The 20,616-nt window shown below is 48.8% G+C and overlaps 1 protein-coding gene across 4 annotated transcripts in view; it reads right to left on the reverse strand.

The window, feature by feature from the left end:
* Positions 1-20,616, reverse strand: part of AKNA (AT-hook transcription factor) — a 279,571-nt gene that overhangs the window by 162,493 nt on the left and 96,462 nt on the right. For all 4 annotated transcript variants that reach the window (XM_069241503.1, XM_069241504.1, XM_069241505.1 and 1 more), the window contains exons 5-7: positions 17,216-17,360; positions 11,374-11,543; positions 10,525-10,584 (exon numbers count right to left, since the gene is read on the reverse strand). In XM_069241503.1, coding sequence (XP_069097604.1) covers positions 10,525-10,584; positions 11,374-11,543; positions 17,216-17,360 — 375 coding nt within the window. The remainder of the gene's footprint in view (positions 1-10,524; positions 10,585-11,373; positions 11,544-17,215; positions 17,361-20,616) is intronic.

Genomic DNA, 20,616 nt, shown 5'->3' on the forward strand with positions numbered 1-20,616 from the left:
GGTGTGATGGCAGCTTGCACAGGCAAAGGAGGTAAGATGGCAGCCTGCACCAGCAAAATGTGAGATGGCAGCCTGCACATGCAAGGGAGGTGAGATGGCAGCCTGCACAGGAAAGGGGGGTGAGATGGCAGCATACACACGTGAGGAGGTGAGATAGCAGCCTGCACAGGCAAGGGGGTGAGATGGCAGCCTTCCCAGGCAACCGAAGTGAGATGCAGCCTGCACAGGCAAGGGAGGTCAGATGACAGCCTGGCACAAGCAACAGAAGTGAGATGAAAGCCTGCACAGGAAACAGAGGTGGGATGGCAGCCTGTACAGGCAAAAGAGGTGAGATGGCAGCCTGCACACACAACAAATGACAGCCTGCCCAGGCCAGGGAGGTGAGATTCAAGGCCATACAGATGATGGAGGTGAGGTGGCAGCCTGCACAGGCATTGGACGTGAGAGGCCCACCCGCAGATGAAAGGGAGGTGAGATGGCAGTCCCCACATGTGAGATGGTAGCCCGCACAATGCAAACGACAACACAACACTCAAGGGCAATGGAGATGGTATGTCCACAGGTAAAACAAGCAGGGTTTTGGCATTTAAAGTGTCAGTGCTCAAAAGTTACAGATTGAAATAGTATTACTCACAGGCAATTAAGAAGGGGTGTCACTACTAGCAGTTATGGAAAAAATGTGTCAACACTCTCAGGCAATGGGGGACTTTGTCATGGCTCACGGGTAGTGGAGGAAAGTGATGTGCATGCTCACAAACGTGCTTGCAGTAGAAATAATACAAACACCCGACAATTGAGGAGAGACGCCAGCGAGTGGAGATGCCAGAGACACCAGCACCTATAGATAATGGAGGGAAGATGCCAGAGGCAACAGCACTCTCAGACAATGGACAGGAAACGTCAAACACACCAGCACTCACAGACGCCACTGGCATCAGCATTCACAGACAATGGAAGGGAGATGCCAGAGACACTAGCACCCACAGACAAAGAAGGGGAGATGCCAGAGGCACCAGCACTCACAGACTATAGAGGGTAGATGCAAGAGACACCAGCACCCGCAGACAATGAATGGGAGACGCCATAGGCACCATTACTCACAGACAAGGGGGGGGAGGCACCAGAGGCACTAGTACTCACAGACAATGGAGGGGAGATGCCAGAAGCACCAGCACTCACAGACAATGGAGGGGAGGTGACAGAGACACCAGCACCCACAGGTAATGAAGGGAGGGATGCCTGAGACAACTGCACTCAGAGACAATGAAGGGCAGAGGCACCAGCACCCACAGACAATAAAGTGGAGACGCCATATGCACCAGCACTCACAGACAATGGAGGGGAGAAACCAGAGACATCAGCACCCATAGACAATGGAGTGGCGATGCCAGAGACATTAGCACTTATAGACAATGGAGGGGAGATGTCAGAGGCACCAGCACCCACAGGCAATGGAGAGGGGGTACAAGAGGCAACAAAACTCATGAACAATACATGGGAGATGGAGGGGAGATGCCAGAGGCACCAGCAGTCACAGGCAATGGTGGGAAGATGCCAGAGGCACCAGCACTCACAGACAATGGAGGGAAGATGCCAGAGGCACCAGCACTCACAGACAATGGAGGGAAGATGCTAGAGGCACCAGCACTAGCAGACAAGGAAGGAGAGACGTCAGAGACACTAGCACCCACAGACAATGGCGGGAGGGATGCCAGAGGCACCTCTCACAGACATCAGAGGGGAAACCCCAGAGGCACTAGCACTCACAAACAATGGAGGGGAGATGCCAGAGGCACCAGCACCCACAGGCAATGGAGAGGAGGTACCAGAGGCAACAAAACTCTCAAACAATAGAGGGGAGATGGAGGGGAGATGCCAGAGGCACCATCACTCACAGGCAATGGGGAAAGATGCAAGAGGCACGAACACTCACAGACAATGGAGCCGAAACGTCAAACACACCAGCACTCACAGACGCCACTGGCACCAGCACTCACAGACAATGGAGGGGAGATGCCAGAAGCACCAGCACTCACAGACTGTAGAGGGGAGATGCAAGAGACACCAGCATCCACAGAAAATGGAGGGGAGAGGCCATAGGCACCAGCATCCGCAGACAATGAATGGGAGGCGTCATAGGCACCAGCACTCGCACACAAGGGACGGGAGATGCCAGAGGCACCAGTACTCACAGACAATGAAAGGAGGAATGCCAGAGACAACTGCACTCACAGACAATGGAGGGTAGATGCCAGAGGCACAAGCACTCACAGACAATGGAGGGGAGACACCAGAGACATCAGCACCCACAGACAATGGAGGTGAAAAACCAGAGACACCAGCACTTGCAGACAACAGAGGGGAAACCCCAGAGGCACTAGCACTCGCAAACAATGGAGGGGAGACTCCAGAGGCAACAGCACCCACAGGCAATGGAGAGGAGGTACCAGAGGCAACAAAACTCTCAAACAATAGAGGGGAGATGGAGGGGAGATGCCAGAGGCACCATCACTCACAGGCAGTGGGGGAAAGATGCCAGCGGCACGAACACTCACAGACAATGGAGGGGAAACGTCAAACACACCAGCACTCACAGACGCCACTGGCACCTGCACTCACAGACATTGGAAGGGAGATACTAGAGGCACCAGCACTCACAGACTGTAGAGGGGAGATGCAAGAGACACCAGCATCCACAGAAAATGGAGGGGAGAGGCCATAGGCACCAGCACCCACAGACAATAAATGGGAGGCACCATAGGCACCAGCACTCGCAGACAAGGGAGGGGAGACACCAGAGGCACCAGTACTCACAGACAATGGAGGGGAGATGCCAAAAGCACCAGCACTCGCAGACAAGGGAGGGGAGATGCCAGAGGCACCAGTACTCACAGACAATGGAGGGAGGGATGCCAGAGACAACTGCACTCACAGACAATGGAAGGCAGATGCCAGAAGCATAAGCACTCACAGACAATGGAAGGCAGATGCCAGAAGCACAAGCACTCAGACAATGGAGGGGAGACACCAGAGACATCAGCACCCACAGACAATGTAGGGGCGAAACCAGAGACACCAGCACTTACAAACAACAGAGGGGAAACCCCAGAGGCACTAGCACTCACAAACAATGGAGGGGAGATGCCAGAGGCACCAGCACCCACAGGCAATGGGGAGGAGGTACTACAGGCAAAAAAAGTCACAAACAATAGAGGGGAGATGGAGGGGAGATGCCAGAGACATCATCACTCACACGCAATGAGGGAAAGATGCCAGAGGCACGAACACTCACAGACAATGGAGAGGAGATGCCAGATACACCTGCACTCACAGACAATAGAGCGGGATGTCAGAGGCACCAGCACTCACAGACAGTGGAGGGGAATTGACAGAGGCACCAGCACTCACAGACAATGGAGGGGAGATGCCAGAGGCACCAGCACTCACAGACAGTGGAGGGGAGATGCCGGAGGCACCCGCACTCACAGACAATAGAGGGGGGATGCCCGAGGCACCAGTACTTACAGACAATGAAGGGGAGATGCCAAAGGCACCAACACTCACAGACAATGGAGGGGAGATGCCAGAAGCACCAGCACTCACAGAAAATGGAGGGGCAATGCCAGAGGCACCAGCACCCACAGGCAATGAAGGGAGGGATGCCAGAGACATGCCAGAGGCACAAGCACTCACAGACAATGGAGGGCAGATGTCAGAGGCACCAGCACCCACAGACATTAAAGGGGAGACGCCATATGAACCAGCACTCAAAGACAATAGAGGAGAGAAACCAGAGACATCAGCACCCATAGACAATGGAGTGGCAATGTCAGAGACACTAGCACTTATAGACAATGGAGGGGAGATGCCAGAGGCACCAGCACCCATAGGCAATGGAGAGGAGGTACAAGAGGCAACAAAACACATGAACAATACATGGGAGATGCCAGAGACACCAGCACTCACAGGCAATGGTGGGAAGATGCCAGAGGCACCAGCACTAGCAGACAAGGAAGGAGAGACGTCAGAGACCCTAGCACCCACAGACAATGGCGGGAGGGATGCCAGAGGCACCTCTCACAGACAACAGAGGGGAAACCCCAGAGGCACTAGCACTTGCAAACAATGGAGGGGAGACGCCAGAGGCACCAGCACCCACAGGCAATGGAGAGGAGGTACCAGAGGCAACAAAACGCTCAAACAATAGAGGGGAGATGGAGAGGAGATGCCAGAGGCACCATCACTCACAGGCAATGGGGGAAAGATGCCAGAGGCACGAACACTCATAGACAATAGAGGGGAGTTGCCAGAGACACCTGCACTCACAGACAATAGAGTGGGGATGCCAGAGGCACCAGCACTCACAGACAATGGAGGGGAGACACCAGAGACATCAGCACCCACAGACAATGGAGGACAAAAAAACAGAGACACCAGCACTTGCAGACAACAGAGGGGAAACCCCAGAGGCAATAGCACTCGCAAACAATGGAGGGGAGACTCCAGAGGCACCAGCACCCACAGGCAATGGAGAGGAGGTACCAGAGGCAACAAAACTCTCAAACAATAGAGGGGAGATGGAGGGGAGATGCCAGAGGCACCATCACTCACAGGCAGTGGGGGAAAGATGCCAGCGGCACAAACACTCACAGACAATGGAGGGGAAACGTCAAACACACCAGCACTCACAGACGCCACTGGCACCAGCACTCACAGACATTGGAAGGGAGATACTAGAGGCACCAGCACTCACAGACTGTAGAGGGGAGATGCAAGAGACACCAGCATCCACAGAAAATGGAGGGGAGAGGCCATAGGCACCAGCACCCACAGACAATGAATGGGAGGCACCATAGGCACCAGCACTCGCAGACAAGGGAGGGGAGACACCAGAGGCACCAGTACTCACAGTCAATGGAGGGGAGATGCCAGAAGCCCCAGCACTCGCAGACAAGGGAGGGGAGATGCCAGAGGCACCAGTACTCACAGAAAATGGAGGGAGGGATGCCAGAGACAACTGCACTCACAGACAATGGAAGGCAGATGCCAGAAGCACAAGCACTCACAGACAATGGAAGGCAGATGCCAGAAGCACAAGCACTCACAGACAATGGAGAGGAGACACCAGAGACATCAGCACCCACAGACAATGTAGGGGCGAAACCAGAGACACCAGCACTTACAAACAACAGAGGGGAAACCCCAGAGGCACTAGCACTCACAAACAATGGAGGGGAGATGCCAGAGGCACCAGCACCCACAGGCAATGGGGAGGAGGTACTACAGGCAAAAAAACTCACAAACAATAGAGGGGAGATGGAGGGGAGATGCCAGAGACATCATCACTCACACGCAATGAGGGAAAGATGCCAGAGGCACGAACACTCACAGACAATGGAGAGGAGATGCCAGATACACCTGCACTCACAGACAATAGAGCGGGATGTCAGAGGCACCAGCACTCACAGACAGTGGAGGGGAATTGACAGAGGCACCAGCACTCACAGACAATGGAGGGGAGATGCCAGAGGCACCAGCACTCACAGACAGTGGAGGGGAGATGCCAGAGGCACCCGCACTCACAGACAATAGAGGGGGGATGCCAGAGGCACCAGTACTTACAGACAATGAAGGGGAGATGCCAAAGGCACCAACACTCACAGACAATGGAGGGGAGATGCCAGAAGCACCAGCACTCACAGAAAATGGAGGGGCAATGCCAGAGGCACCAGCACCCACAGGCAATGAAGGGAGGGATGCCAGAGACATGCCAGAGGCACAAGCACTCACAGACAATGGAGGGCAGATGTCAGAGGCACCAGCACCCACAGACATTAAAGGGGAGACGCCATATGAACCAGCACTCAAAGACAATAGAGGAGAGAAACCAGAGACATCAGCACCCATAGACAATGGAGTGGCAATGTCAGAGACACTAGCACTTATAGACAATGGAGGGGAGATGCCAGAGGCACCAGCACCCATAGGCAATGGAGAGGAGGTACAAGAGGCAACAAAACACATGAACAATACATGGGAGATGCCAGAGACACTAGCACTCACAGGCAATGGTGGGAAGATGCCAGAGGCACCAGCACTAGCAGACAAGGAAGGAGAGACGTCAGAGACACTAGCACCCACAGACAATGGCGGGAGGGATGCCAGAGGCACCTCTCACAGACAACAGAGGGGAAACCCCAGAGGCACTAGCACTTGCAAACAATGGAGGGGAGACGCCAGAGGCACCAGCACCCACAGGCAATGGAGAGGAGGTACCAGAGGCAACAAAACGCTCAAACAATAGAGGGGAGATGGAGAGGAGATGCCAGAGGCACCATCACTCACAGGCAATGGGGGAAAGATGCCAGAGGCACGAACACTCACAGACAATAGAGGGGAGATGCCAGAGACACCTGCACTCACAGACAATAGAGTGGGGATGCCAGAGGCACCAGCACTCACAGACAATGGAGGGGAGACACCAGAGACATCAGCACCCACAGACAATGGAGGTGAAAAACCAGAGACACCAGCACTTGCAGACAACAGAGGGGAAACCCCAGAGGCACTAGCACTCGCAAACAATGGAGGGGAGACTCCAGAGGCACCAGCACCCACAGGCAATGGAGAGGAGGTACCAGAGGCAACAAAACTCTCAAACAATAGAGGGGAGATGGAGGGGAGATGCCAGAGGCACCATCACTCAGAGGCAGTGGGGGAAAGATGCCAGCGGCACGAACACTCACAGACAATGGAGGGGAAACGTCAAACACACCAGCACTCACAGACGCCACTGGCACCAGCACTCACAGACATTGGAAGGGAGATAGTAGAGGCACCAGCACTCACAGACTGTAGAGGGGAGATGCAAGAGACACCAGCATCCACAGAAAATGGAGGGGAGAGGCCATAGGCACCAGCACCCACAGACGATGAATGGGAGGCACCATAGGCACCAGCACTCGCAGACAAGGGAGGGGAGACACCAGAGGCACCAGTACTCACAGACAATGGAGGGGAGATGCCAGAAGCACCAGCACTCGCAGACAAGGGAGGGGAGATGCCAGAGGCACCAGTACTCACAGACAATGGAGGGAGGGATGCCAGAGACAACTGCACTCACAGACAATGGAAGGCAGATGCCAGAAGCACAAGCACTCACAGACAATGGAGGGGAGACACCAGAGACATCAGCACCCACAGACAATGTAGGGGCGAAACCAGAGACACCAGCACTTACAAACAACAGAGGGGAAACCCCAGAGGCACTAGCACTCACAAACAATGGGGGGGAGATGCCAGAGGCACCAGCACCCACAGGCAATGGGGATGAGGTACTACAGGCAAAAAAACTCACAAACAAAAGAGGGGAGATGGAGGGGAGATGCCAGAGACATCATCCCTCACACGCAATGAGGGAAAGATGCCAGAGGCACGAACACTCACAGACAATGGAGAGGAGATGCCAGATACACCTGCACTCACAGACAATAGAGCGGGATGTCAGAGGCACCAGCACTCACAGACAGTGGAGGGGAATTGACAGAGGCACCAGCACTCACAGACAATGGAGGGGAGATGCCAGAGGCAGCAGCACTCACAGACAGTGGAGGGGAGATGCCGGAGGCACCCGCACTCACAGACAATAGAGGGGGGATGCCCGAGGCACCAGTACTTACAGACAATGAAGGGGAGATGCCAAAGGCACCAACACTCACAGACAATGGAGGGGAGATGCCAGAAGCACCAGCACTCACAGAAAATGGAGGGGCAATGCCAGAGGCACCAGCACCCACAGGCAATGAAGGGAGGGATGCCAGAGACATGCCAGAGGCACAAGCACTCACAGACAATGGAGGGCAGATGTCAGAGGCACCAGCACCCACAGACATTAAAGGGGAGACGCCATATGAACCAGCACTCAAAGACAATAGAGGAGAGAAACCAGAGACATCAGCACCCATAGACAATGGAGTGGCAATGTCAGAGACACTAGCACTTATAGACAATGGAGGGGAGATGCCAGAGGCACCAGCACCCATAGGCAATGGAGAGGAGGTACAAGAGGCAACAAAACACATGAACAATACATGGGAGATGCCAGAGACACCAGCACTCACAGGCAATGGTGGGAAGATGCCAGAGGCACCAGCACTAGCAGACAAGGAAGGAGAGACGTCAGAGACACTAGCACCCACAGACAATGGCGGGAGGGATGCCAGAGGCACCTCTCACAGACAACAGAGGGGAAACCCCAGAGGCACTAGCACTTGCAAACAATGGAGGGGAGACGCCAGAGGCACCAGCACCCACAGGCAATGGAGAGGAGGTACCAGAGGCAACAAAACGCTCAAACAATAGAGGGGAGATGGAGAGGAGATTCCAGAGGCACCATCACTCACAGGCAATGGGGGAAAGATGCCAGAGGCACGAACACTCACAGACAATAGAGGGGAGATGCCAGAGACACCTGCACTCACAGACAATGGAGAGGAGATGCCATAGGCACCGGCACTCACAGACAGTGGAGGGGAGATGCCAGTGGCACCAGCACTCACAGACAATGGAGGGGAGATGCCAAAGGCACCAGCACTCACAGACAATGAAGGGGGGATGCCAAAGGCACCAGCACTTACAGACAATGGAGGGGAGATGCAAAGGCACAGGGTCTCCACAAACAACGGTGGAGAGTGCCAGAGGCACCAGCACCCTCAGACAATGGAGGGGGGATGTCAGGGGCACCAGCACCCACAGACAATAAAGGGGAGATGTGAGAACTCAAGAGTGAATGGAGAGTCCTTTGGACACACAGGTAGGTGAGGAGACGTTCAGCATTCAGAGGCAATGGAGAAGCAGTGTCAGCATCAAAGGCAATACAGGAGAGATGCCAGCACACACAGGCACTGGATGAGAGGTGTCAGCAATGGCAGAGAATAGAAAAAATAAGCCATCATATACATGTGATGGAGAAGCAGTGTCAGCATCAAAGACAAAACAGGAAAGCTGTCAGCACTCACAGGCATTGGATGAAAGGTGTCAGTACTGGCAGACAATCGAAAAGAGAAGCCAGCACATGCATGTGATGGAAGAACAATGTCAGCATTAAAGACAATACAAGTGCTAGATGAGAGGTGTCAGCACTGGCAGACATTAGAAAAGAGAATCCAGCATGTACATGTGATGGAGGAGCAGTGTCAGAATCAAAAGCAATCCAGGAGATGAATCAGCACTAGAAGGCACTGGATTAGAGGTGTCAGCACTCACAGAAAATGGAAGCCATCACACAAATGTGATGGAAGAGCAATGACAGCATCAAAGGTAATACAGGAGAGGTGTCAGCAATCACAGGCATTGGATGGGAAGTGTCAGCGCTGGCAGATAATAGAATAGAGAGGCCAGCACATACATGTGATGGGGAAGAAAGTGTGTCAAACCTTACAGGTAAGATGAGATGGGTGTCAGCACATACAGGTAATACAGAATAAATCAATCCTCACACATGACAGTAGATAGATGCCAAGATACCAAGGTAGTGGAGAAGACATGCCAGAACCCATGTGCCGTACATGAGAGGTGCCAGCACGGACAGGTAATGAAGGAGATAGGCCAGAACTCACAGGTCATAAATGAGAGATGCCAGGACCCACTGGTAATGGAGAAAATAGGTTAACCCTCACAAGTAATAGGAGAGGGTATAAACACACACAGGTAATTCAGGAGAGTTGTCAGAACTCAAAGGCCAGCACACGCAGGTAATGAAGGCGCTATGCCAACCATCACAGGCAATAGGAGAGCATGTCAGCATACACAGGAAATGGAGGGGTGTTGTCAGAACTCATACATGAGAACTACCAGCACACACAAGTAATGGAGTAGAGATGACAGAACTCATAGGTCATACATGAGAGGCACCAGCACACATCGGTAGTGCATGTCAATTCTTACAAGTAACAGAAGAGACTTACGAGCACAGACTTGTATTTGAAGAGATATGTCAACCCTCACAGGTAAAGAAAAGCAATGTCAGCACTAGCAAGCAGAGACTGATGACAAATGTCAGCACTTGCAGGTGACAGAAGAGAGCTGCCAGGATATATATAGGTAAAGAAGGGTAGATTTTCCTATAAGCAATGGGTAACCTATACTGAAACGTACAGGCAATGGAGGTGATATTTTGATACCCACAGGTAAAGCAGGAAAGTTGTCAGAGCTGACAGTCAATGGAAAAAGGATACAGAGCACAAGCACAGATAGTCAGTAAAATGATGAAATAGCACAAGCACAGTGAAGGGGAAGCTGTGTCATACATAAACAATGAAGAAACGATATAAGCACTCCAAGGCAACTCAGGGGATGGTGTTGGAGGGGAGTTGCCATCAACACATTAATGAAAAACAATAGAGAGGAGAAATCATTCCTCTGAAACAATAGAGGTATACTGCTACTGATGGGAAATTACAGGGTAGAAGCATTCAGGACAAAGGATGCTAGAGTTTATAGTCAATAAAGAGGTATGCTGAGTACCTTTCTCTGTTCTTGTGGAGACAATTTCCCCCTCTGGAGCTGGCTTTCGAAGGATTCAACCTGCGGGATGGAATAAAAAAGTTCTAGTATGTAATGTTATGCAGATTTGTAGAGCAAACAAACACATGGGAGGGTATACTGGCACTGAGCAGGTGTGAGTCTAACCACACCTAGGGACTAGTGGGACTGCTTGAAAAGCCAGGTCTTCAGCTTCTTGTGGAATTCAAGAAGTGAGTAGGAGGCTCTTATATGTAGTGGCAAGTGGTTCCATGTTCCATGAGCTACATAGAAGAAGGCTCGGCCACTGGAACTGGTATTCCTTATGCGCAGTATTGTGCAAGTGAAGCAGAGGCACCTGGAAGGCTTGTGAAAGCAGATGCAACTGTTGAGGTATGCTGGGCTAGTGTACTGTAGTGACCTGAAAGTGGTGAAGAGTTGAATGATGAAGAGTTTAAATTATGCACATTTGTGAATGGGGGGCCATTGGAGCTCCTTCAGGTGTGGTGTGATGAGTGCAGCGTGGGAGGTTGGGAGTGACTCTGGCTGCCGAGGTCTGAATGGTTTGCAGCCTTCTGGTGAGTATTTGTGACATACAGAGCAGATCTAACTCAAGTATGTGATCCAAAGACTCACACTGCCAGACCACAGTGCCTACAAATCAGCTCTGCAAGAGTGAACTATAGAAGTAGGTGCCATCCATTTACTCACTCACCTACTCACTTTATAGTTATAGCTACATTATTGTCATAAATCACCAAGGGTTTTACAGACACCAGAAAATAAACTCAAAGTATCCTCACAGGTTTTTGTGATTTTGATAAATCGGCTCCCTTAAAGGATCCCACTTGCCTGTCTCTGGAATTTCTCTGCCTGCTTTGCAAGGGTCTGCGTCAGGTACTCTCCTGGAGATGGCTCATCCATGAAATGAAGTGCATCAGCACCAGATACATTGTCTACCTCTGGGGGTGTTGGGGGTGGCTGGGGAGCAGCACTGTGCTCGCCTTCTGCAGGAAGAGACTCTGAAATAAAAGCAGTGGGGTCAAGAAATCATGAGCAGTCTTACAAGTATGTGCCCACTTTGTAATTGGTGAAATACATCTTTCCCAGTTCTAGGCGTTTTCTCGTAAACAAACTCCTCTAGACCTAAATCTTTCATAGACTGAATAGGTGTTAAACATTTTGTTCTTTGTGGATCCATCACTCATTATAAATGAAATCTGAAAAAAGACATTCAAAGCATGTTGCATCTGCAAAAAGTATCAGTGCCTGTGGAAGTGACAGCGCCAAATCCAGCATCAATTCTGAATCTGTTGAGGTTACTAAACAACTGGAACTGAAGATCACAGTCTACTGGAGCTAAACAGATATTAATGCTGGGTTAACATTATTAAAGGACAGCAATATTTCAGTCTCCAGCATAAAATATTTCTGAGGCTCCTTATTGTGTGAACTCACTCTTCAAACTTTGTGAGGTTAACAAGCAAACCATGCAGACATTCACAAAGCACTGAATCTAGCAATACGGTTAAAATGTTAAATAAATATATTTTTACAATTTAAGCATTACATCTTGCAGAGATGCAAGAACTGGGAGCTTCCTTTTTGCTTTTGCTTTCATTTAGGTGACCAGATGTTGAAGGAAGAAAGTTCACAAGATGCTGAATGTAAAAACAAGATACCAGAGAAACATTTTAAAGGAAAATAACTTTTTCATCTCCGTTGAAGGGAAGCATTCTCATTACCTTATAAGAAATATTCCCAAAAATGCACAAAACACATATCCTATGCAGGTGCTAGCCTCATAAACATTTCAAGACCTTTCATAGAAACACACCTATTTTCAAACTCTCACATGCGCAAGTCTCTGCCCAGGTGTTCTTGTAAAAACACCTCTACTCTATCTGTGTGCTCATAAATGCAATTGTGAAAAGAACATTCATAAGTACAAATGTTCCTGTCCAAGGAAAACTGTATTAAATACACAGCATGTGCAACAAGAAGCATGCTTATTTATCCAGATCCCGACCATATACATCCATATATACACTCGTCCAAGAAATCTCCATGATTCATACACCCCTCCCGAGGAATCATTCACACTTTGGGGGTTTTAGGACCCTAGCGGACTTAAGACTGCCAGGGTCATGGTGGTGGTCGGACCACCGCCAATGTGGCGGTGCGACAGCCACATTACGACAGTGATGGTAGCGCCACGGTCGGACCGCCAGCACCGCTGGTTTTCCTCCACAGGAGGGACTGGCGGTGCTGGCAGTCCTAATCTGCCATGGCTGACCTGGGGATTACGAGTCCCCTCTCTGCCAGTGGTTACATGGCAGTAGCACTGCCATGTAACTGCTGGTGGAGCCGGGATGCAGGGGGCCCATGCACCTGGCATGGGCAGTGCAGGGAACCCCCTGGCCAGCCCTGTCGCAATGTCTACTGTCTGCTGTGCAGATAGTGAATACCGCGACCGGTGGTGGTGCACCCTACACACTACAGTATTGCCGCCGGATCTATTATAAGCTAGTGTCAATATTGTAGGCCATATCTCGCCGGCCAGCGGGCAGAAACACAATTTCGGCCTTCGGACAAGCGGGAAACTCCTAATGGGGCCTGCGGGAAGGCGGCCGCACTGGCAGCAACCTGCCTGTCGGGACGTTGGCGGACGGCCTTTTCAGTCCACCAAAGTCTTAATGACCGCGTTTGTGTCCAAACATATCTGTCTGACATATTCATGTCTCTCCACTAAACATTCCTTTCCACACACCCTCGTTCAAAATTCCACACACCTTCATACGGAAACAATTTTCACAATGCCATATGAGTGTGTATGTCTGACTTGCCATGCACTCCTTGACATAATACTGGAGTGCAATGGAATTAACAATGCTCAATGCCTGAAGAGCTGCATTTCAAGTATGCCAACTCCTCTGTGTCACTTTGTGGTATGACTGTATTAGTTTCAGCCATTTACCTTAGGTATGTTGGGGTGACATTACTATTGGACTCAAATATAAGCATCAAGTACACTCCCTTAGTACTTTACTGTCACATAGTGATGCAAAAATGTCCAAGGCTTACTTGGGGAGGTGGCATGGATTAGAAATTAAGAATTTAGCAGCACTGATAAAATCACTAAATAAAGCTACAAATCTAGCCAGTGCTTCTGCATTAGACCTATTGTGCACAGTCAAATACTACCCATGTAAATATTAATGGGATGACAAGCTATGTGATACAGACTTTACACAATACGTAGATGTCTACCTATTGCCTTTGACAAGGGATTTTCATAATCAATCAGCAATATCAATAGGCTTTCCAGCAGTTTGTCACAATCAATAGACCACTGTCTATGGGCATTAACAAACGTTTTTCATAAATAATACGAAATTGCCCACTATAAGCCACCCCTAAAGACTGTGATAGAGGGTTCTTCCCAGGCAATAAAACATTGCCTACATGTTTTAGGAAAGCAACCTTCACAATCAATTTCCCACTGCCTGCAGGCTTTGACAACAGAGATTCTGTGCATAACAGGCAAGTGAAGTCTGGGGGCCTTTTCAAAAGTGCCCTGGATGCAGGAAATTCTGCACCTCCGAAGTCATCAATATTCTCAGTCCAGAAGTTCTGACTTGAACCCTGAGAACTGCTCGAGAAACTAGGAATTTCTGGGTGAATTGGTATTCCAGGTCCAGTTCCCCCTGCAATTCCTCATTATCCTCTGGACTTTTCAACCAGACATTCTGACCGCTTTTTGCTAGGTGAAAGTAAACCGATGTGTGATAATCCTGTGGGTCTCATTCTGATTCGACTGGAACCTCCTGGTTGCAGTACTATTTCCAGTTCCAATCCCTTTGGAAATAGACGGAACCCTGTAAAGTATACATTTTTTAAACACAGTGCAAAGCAAGCACACAAAGGCCCTCATTCTGACCCTGGCGGTCGGCGGAGAGACGGCGGTCGGACCGCGAACAGACCGGCGGTATTAAAAATGGCATTCTGACCGCGGCGGTCCCCGCCGCGACCGACCGCTACTTCTCCACTCCGACCGCCACGGCGGTCATGACCGCGGGGCTGGAGTTTGCGCACTCCGGCCCGGCGGTCGTCCCAAGACCGCCAAGGGTATTATGACCCTGCCTACCGCCGCGGTTTCTTGCGGGCGGGAACCGCCGTGCGAACCATGGCGGTAAGCACTATCGGGGTCAGGGAATTCCTTCCCTGGCACTGATAGGGGTCTCCCCCACCCCCCACTACCCACCCGAGTCCTCCCCCCACACCCTCCACCCCCCTGCCACCCCCCAGAGGTGGTACGAACCCCCTCCCCACCCCCACCCCGACATGCACATACATGTACCCCGACATGCACACACCCCCAACATGCACATATACACACCCCCTACACACACATACACAACGGGGACACATACCCGCACACATACTTGCCGACATGCGCACCTGCCGAACAGCACACATTACCCATAGACACAGCAGCACCCCCCGCCCGCATACACGCACTCACACACCCCCTCTACACACTCACACGCACACCCCATGCACGCACACATCACACAACACCCCCCCACCCCCTCCCCTCACGGACGATCAACTTACCTTGTGCGTTGGTCCTCCGGGAGGCGACGGGAGCCATAGGGACGTGACCGCCAACAGAAGACCGCCAACAGAAGACCGCCACACAGAAATGTGGGTCGTAATTCTGTGGGCGGTGTTCTGCTGGCGTGGCGGTGGAGGTTGACCAGTCTCCACTTTCCCGCCGACCGCCAGTGTGGCTGCTGGCGGTTTTCCAGCGGAACGCTCCCAGCGGTCAGAATGCGCACAGCGGCACACCGCCGCGGTCGGCGGTCTTCACCGCGGCGGTAACTCAGCGGTCTTGCGAAAAGACCGCCAAGGTCAGAATGAGGGCCAAAGTCTCCCCTGAAGCAGGGCTTCAAGCATAAATATCTCCACAACTGCAGGGCAGTCCTGCAGTTCGTTAGGTTTGAAAACATTCATCTTTATTAGCAAATCCTCTGAACAGTCCTGCGGAAGAGGACCAATGTGGTCCACTGATGGCAAGCAGGGGCACACATGAGGTTCAGGGAGCCAGGGGCTCAGCACAGTGCCTTGTAGGTCTGATCCTCCCTCCTAGCCAAACAGCGATGATTTAGAGAGAGTTCCTTGATCCCTCTGCACAGCTTCCTCAGACAGAAGAACCACTGAGAAGGACAGCATATTCCCTGCAAGGGAACGCTTTCACCCATGCACTCCAGCTGTCTTCCCTCTTCAAGGCAGAGTCAGGCAGTCCTTCAAGAAAAGTGCATGACCATAAGTCACACACACAGATTGTAGACACAGGGAGACTCGGCTGATGACTCCATTAGGCGTGAGTCACACAATCGGATACAGCCATGAAATACACCATAACGGTGAGGCAGTTTCCCCTTCGGCTGTCCTTGCAGCGTCTTGTTTCAGGTTTGGCCCTACCCTGAAGCGGAAACTGATAACCAAAGATCCCAGTCCTTTCACATACATATTTTCTCTCTCATGTTGGTTAGTGGGGTCTGGCACCATCCACACTAAAGCATTTAAGACACACACCTCACATTCATCATACCTCTTTTGGGCACAAAAACAAGCACTTCCCACCCATGTTGCACACGGATGGAGTAAAGGTCCCAGTAAATTGAGATTAGCAGATCTTCTTGCAGGAACGATCTGAAAGCACCTCTGCCCTGAAGGTAACAGACAAAAGGGTCTGTACCTTTCATTGTAAATAATGATGTTCCATTGGTAGTCTCTCTCTGTCCGGTGAGTGGACAGATGTCATTTTCAAAAGTAGAGGTGCATCATAGTTGACCCTGCCAACCTCAGAGCCAAGCTGAATGTCTCAACACATACCCTGGGAGGCCCTCAGTGAACATTAACTGCAGTGAAAATAAAAAATCTGCAGGCATACTGTACCTTCCTTAGTAGCCTAACACAGAGCAGGGACGCACACTCTCCAGAGCCAGGCATGGGAAATTTCCATCCCAACATACCCCCGATTAGTCTGTAATCTTGGAGGTTTTACTAAAAGTATAACTGGTGTCACTGGCATCATAAAAGTAGGGCATGGTGTAGGCAGATGTAGATAAAGTATGATGTTAAGGATAGCACATTTAGTGGTTCCAAAAAATTATACTGTGGTTAAATCAAGTATGAACAGGTCTCTAAGGAGAGCCATCCAGCAGCATCCTACAATTAAAATGTGGTGTAAATAGGTGGATCATGTGTGCCATATAAAAACTGTCCTTTCTGACAGCAAGAGTCCATATGCTATGTTGGACTGCACAATATTATAAATGACTATGGGAATATAAAGTATGTCCAGGAAGTGTTTTACAGACTTTAAGTTACAGGGGAGTCTAAAGATCCTCTGCCATATCCCACTTTTGCAGTAGTTTCAAAGTGAAGGAATGGGCCACTTACAAGAGGTGTACAGTGGCTTAATTAAATGTCATTCAGTCAACATTTGCCAGGCCTTTCATGCCTCTCTTTGGGTTAGGATCATTCATCACTTTTGCTTACATTCACAGCAAACCCTACACTATGTAGAAATACCAAACAGCGGAAACACAGACTGCATCTTGCATAAAATAAATAAATAAATAAACAAATAAATAAATACATTTAGGGTGTATATCCTGCTCACCTGGGTCCGGGGACTGTGAAGGGATCTGGTTAAATTGTGCCACCTGAGGATAAGGGATGTCAAAAACCATGACCTTTGACCCCTGAGACACAGCTCCCGATTGAACGCTGTGACTCGGCTTTGGTGGATCGGCATACAGGTTGACCTAACAATATGAAAGAAACTGTCTTGAGTATATCTTGGTCAACAGTCTCCTACAAGAGCATTCAACACTTCTACTATAATTGAAACAACCACAATCCCACCGGCCACAAGTAGACTAGTGTGATTTATTAGAAGTTTCACTTATTCCAACAATTGTGTAGGCTTTCAAATCCTACACCACAGTTACTGTCTCTGGGTAGAAATGTAAAAATAGCGCCCTAGTGGCATTGTATGTCAGAGGCACCTTGCACGCCCTGTGTAGTCAGTAGATCGGACATATGAATGAGTGTGTATAGAAACATTTACCTGAAGCACCAGTTCTCACATGGAGAAGTGACAGTACTTATGAAGTATGAAACTAAATACATAGCAGTAGGCTGCAAAAGAAGAGTAAAGTGAAATTAACATGAAGGGAGAAGCAGGAGCCCATGAAACCTACATCCTCTACGGACTATGAAATATGACTTACAGGAGAGCCAATGAGAACAGACTAGCCCAATAAGTAGGGAACTATGGGTCTGATTTATAGTTTGGCAGACGAGTTACTCCATCACAAATATCATCACGCACCTTATTACATGTGCACTCAGATATCATGCACTCATAATAAGGAGAACGGGATATCAGTTACGTTTGTAGCAGTGTTAGTTGTCTTCCAAACTCAAATCAACCCCTCTGGATGCTCACTTCCCATGGTTCCGCACCTGTTCTCGCAACTGCGGTTAAGCAAAGAAGATAAAGATGATGTTAACAGTGAACATACCTCCAGTACGCTCCTGAAAGAGTGAGCTCTAATTTCACCTATAAAGGTGATACTTACAGCGAACAACCAAACATTTATCTTCTGAGGTGGGAGTTATATGAATAGGCTCCATGTTTATGGTTGGTTGAGCAGGTCACACTACGTCCCTAGCGTAAGCACTTGCTCTCTTTCTTTACAAAATACATTGGTTTGCAGTTGAGACTTTCTGGTACCTTTCACCATTTCTAAAAGTCTATACTCAACAAATCTTCTACTTGGTCAACAATTGTTGAACATGCCAAATGTGCTTATTGGTGCCGGATGGGAACTAGACCCTGGGGAGATTACTGGCCATAATACTGTGGAAGTACTTACAGAATTGTCCTGATGATCCATGACACAAGGTCAAGCTTTTATCGTGGTCAATTTCTTTTGTCCATTGCCAGTGTTCACTATGATTTATGAAGTCCTCGATGATCTTGTTTATTTAGTGTCTCCTTTGCACAAATAGTTTTTCCAGGTACTGTATACACTTGGCATATTGTGTTTGGAAAAATATTCTCTTGATATTGACTCACCATTGTACATCGAATAAGATATTTGTCTGACTTCTACCCTGGCTACAAAATGGTGATAGCTAATTTACAAACCTATGATGATGCCTTGCACATGCTTGATGCTGAGTGATCTTGCTTATTGAGTATTATCAAGAACTTTATCAGCATTCAACATTGACCAACACAGTACGCAATAACATTTAGAGGAATTGCTCGGATATTAATATCAGCATCTGGGCCCTCTTGGCTTCTCTTATCTTACCCATGGTTTTTAACTGGTCAGAATGAAGGAATGCGGAGGCAACCCCTATGCTAATGCCCTATGCATATACTATAGTATTTCGAGATCCTATGTGGTTTCTTGTTGCCAGGATCTACAAGAAGCATCAAGCTGATTAAACAAAACAGAGAACGCACTCCACCCCATTGTGGTCCAGATACAGTGTTGAAAAATGCATTTCTTTAACACCCAAAGAAAAATATGAATGGGAAAGAGTATTATGCTGGATCTTTAAAGCAAAAAAAAGATTAACAATATAGAAAGTTATATGAAAAGCATACATGCTCCTGAGCATGTGGTGGTTGGATTAAAAAGGGTGCGTAAATCATGGTGTTGCATATGGTGAATGTATTGTGATGTATGTCTCATTGTTTCAATTGCACCTTGCATGCAAGGAATGGTCTGTGGACGAGACTGAGCTGGAGCCACAGGATACATCTGAACAGTGAGTAGCAAGCACCCAAGGAGCAGAAAGAAACAGGAACACCAAGTTTATCTGGACCAGCTCAAGACTGCACCCTCTTCGGAGTGATCCTGGCAATAAGCACAGTGCGTGGGAGGAAGAGGCAAGGACTCTAAAATATACTAAGTCTGGTTAGAGAAGAGATAAAAGTAACATTCAGTTCAGTAGCTTCTGTATGCGTCTGCAAAGGGGCTTTGCTTGTACTTTTTTGTAGCAAAGTAGGAGCCAGAGTGGCCTCTCCTCAATTCATAATGAATCACTGACGATAAAGGTGAATAAGATATCAGTGCACAGGAAGTGAGAAACTGAGACATGATGCTAGGGGTACATGCTGACTGACCATCTTCTGACTGCTGACCTGATGACATCATAAGGTAAGACAGGACACTGTACATGGATTAGCATATTATAAGCTTAGTAAACTAATACTGCCACAACAGATGCACTACTGACATTTTACTCACTTCATGTAGGGAATAGAATAATGGTTTAAGATGTGTGATAACATATAATTGGGTCAAATCTAACATTTGCCTCAATTTGTATATTAACTGTAGAATTGTTTTTAATAATTATGGCCATTCTGATACACATGAATTATAAATATATATTGAATAATACATAATAGCATGACTGTGGAATACCAGTTGTTGTTTGTGTGTACTGATTTGAGGGAACAAAGGCTGTACTTCGTCACCACTTGCGGATAAGAGATTCTCCAACAGGTTTGTCTGACTCCTAATGCTCTCTGCCTATTAGAGCATAACTCGTAAGAACGGGAGTGGGAGACACATCTACTGGGTATGGCCCCAATAATGATAGGGTGAACACAGCACAACACCTTCCTGCCAACCACCTGTTATTTTTTTGGAGATGTAAAAGAAACATCATTCTTTCTTTTAATTTCACTTTGCAAGTGTGCCATTAACTGAAGACGTGTTTAAGGTGTATAACGTGTGCTTGAGGCAGCCTGTGCAGCATTTTAATTGAAGTAATAACATAATGGGAATCGTGTTAATAGCTTCCTAAAGTGCAATAGCTAAAATAAAAAACAAACCTTCTATTTTCCCTTAAGTCTTTTACTTTGGGCATAAATGGCGAGATCTAAATTATTGTTTTCTGAAATATCATGATATTTAATATAATTAATTTTAATGGTGTAATTTAATATGTATTCGTATTTTTTCATTAAACAATTGTTTTGATATGTGTTAT

Source organism: Pleurodeles waltl, chromosome 6 (genome assembly GCF_031143425.1).
Source record: "Pleurodeles waltl isolate 20211129_DDA chromosome 6, aPleWal1.hap1.20221129, whole genome shotgun sequence".
NCBI lineage: Eukaryota > Metazoa > Chordata > Amphibia > Caudata > Salamandridae > Pleurodeles > Pleurodeles waltl.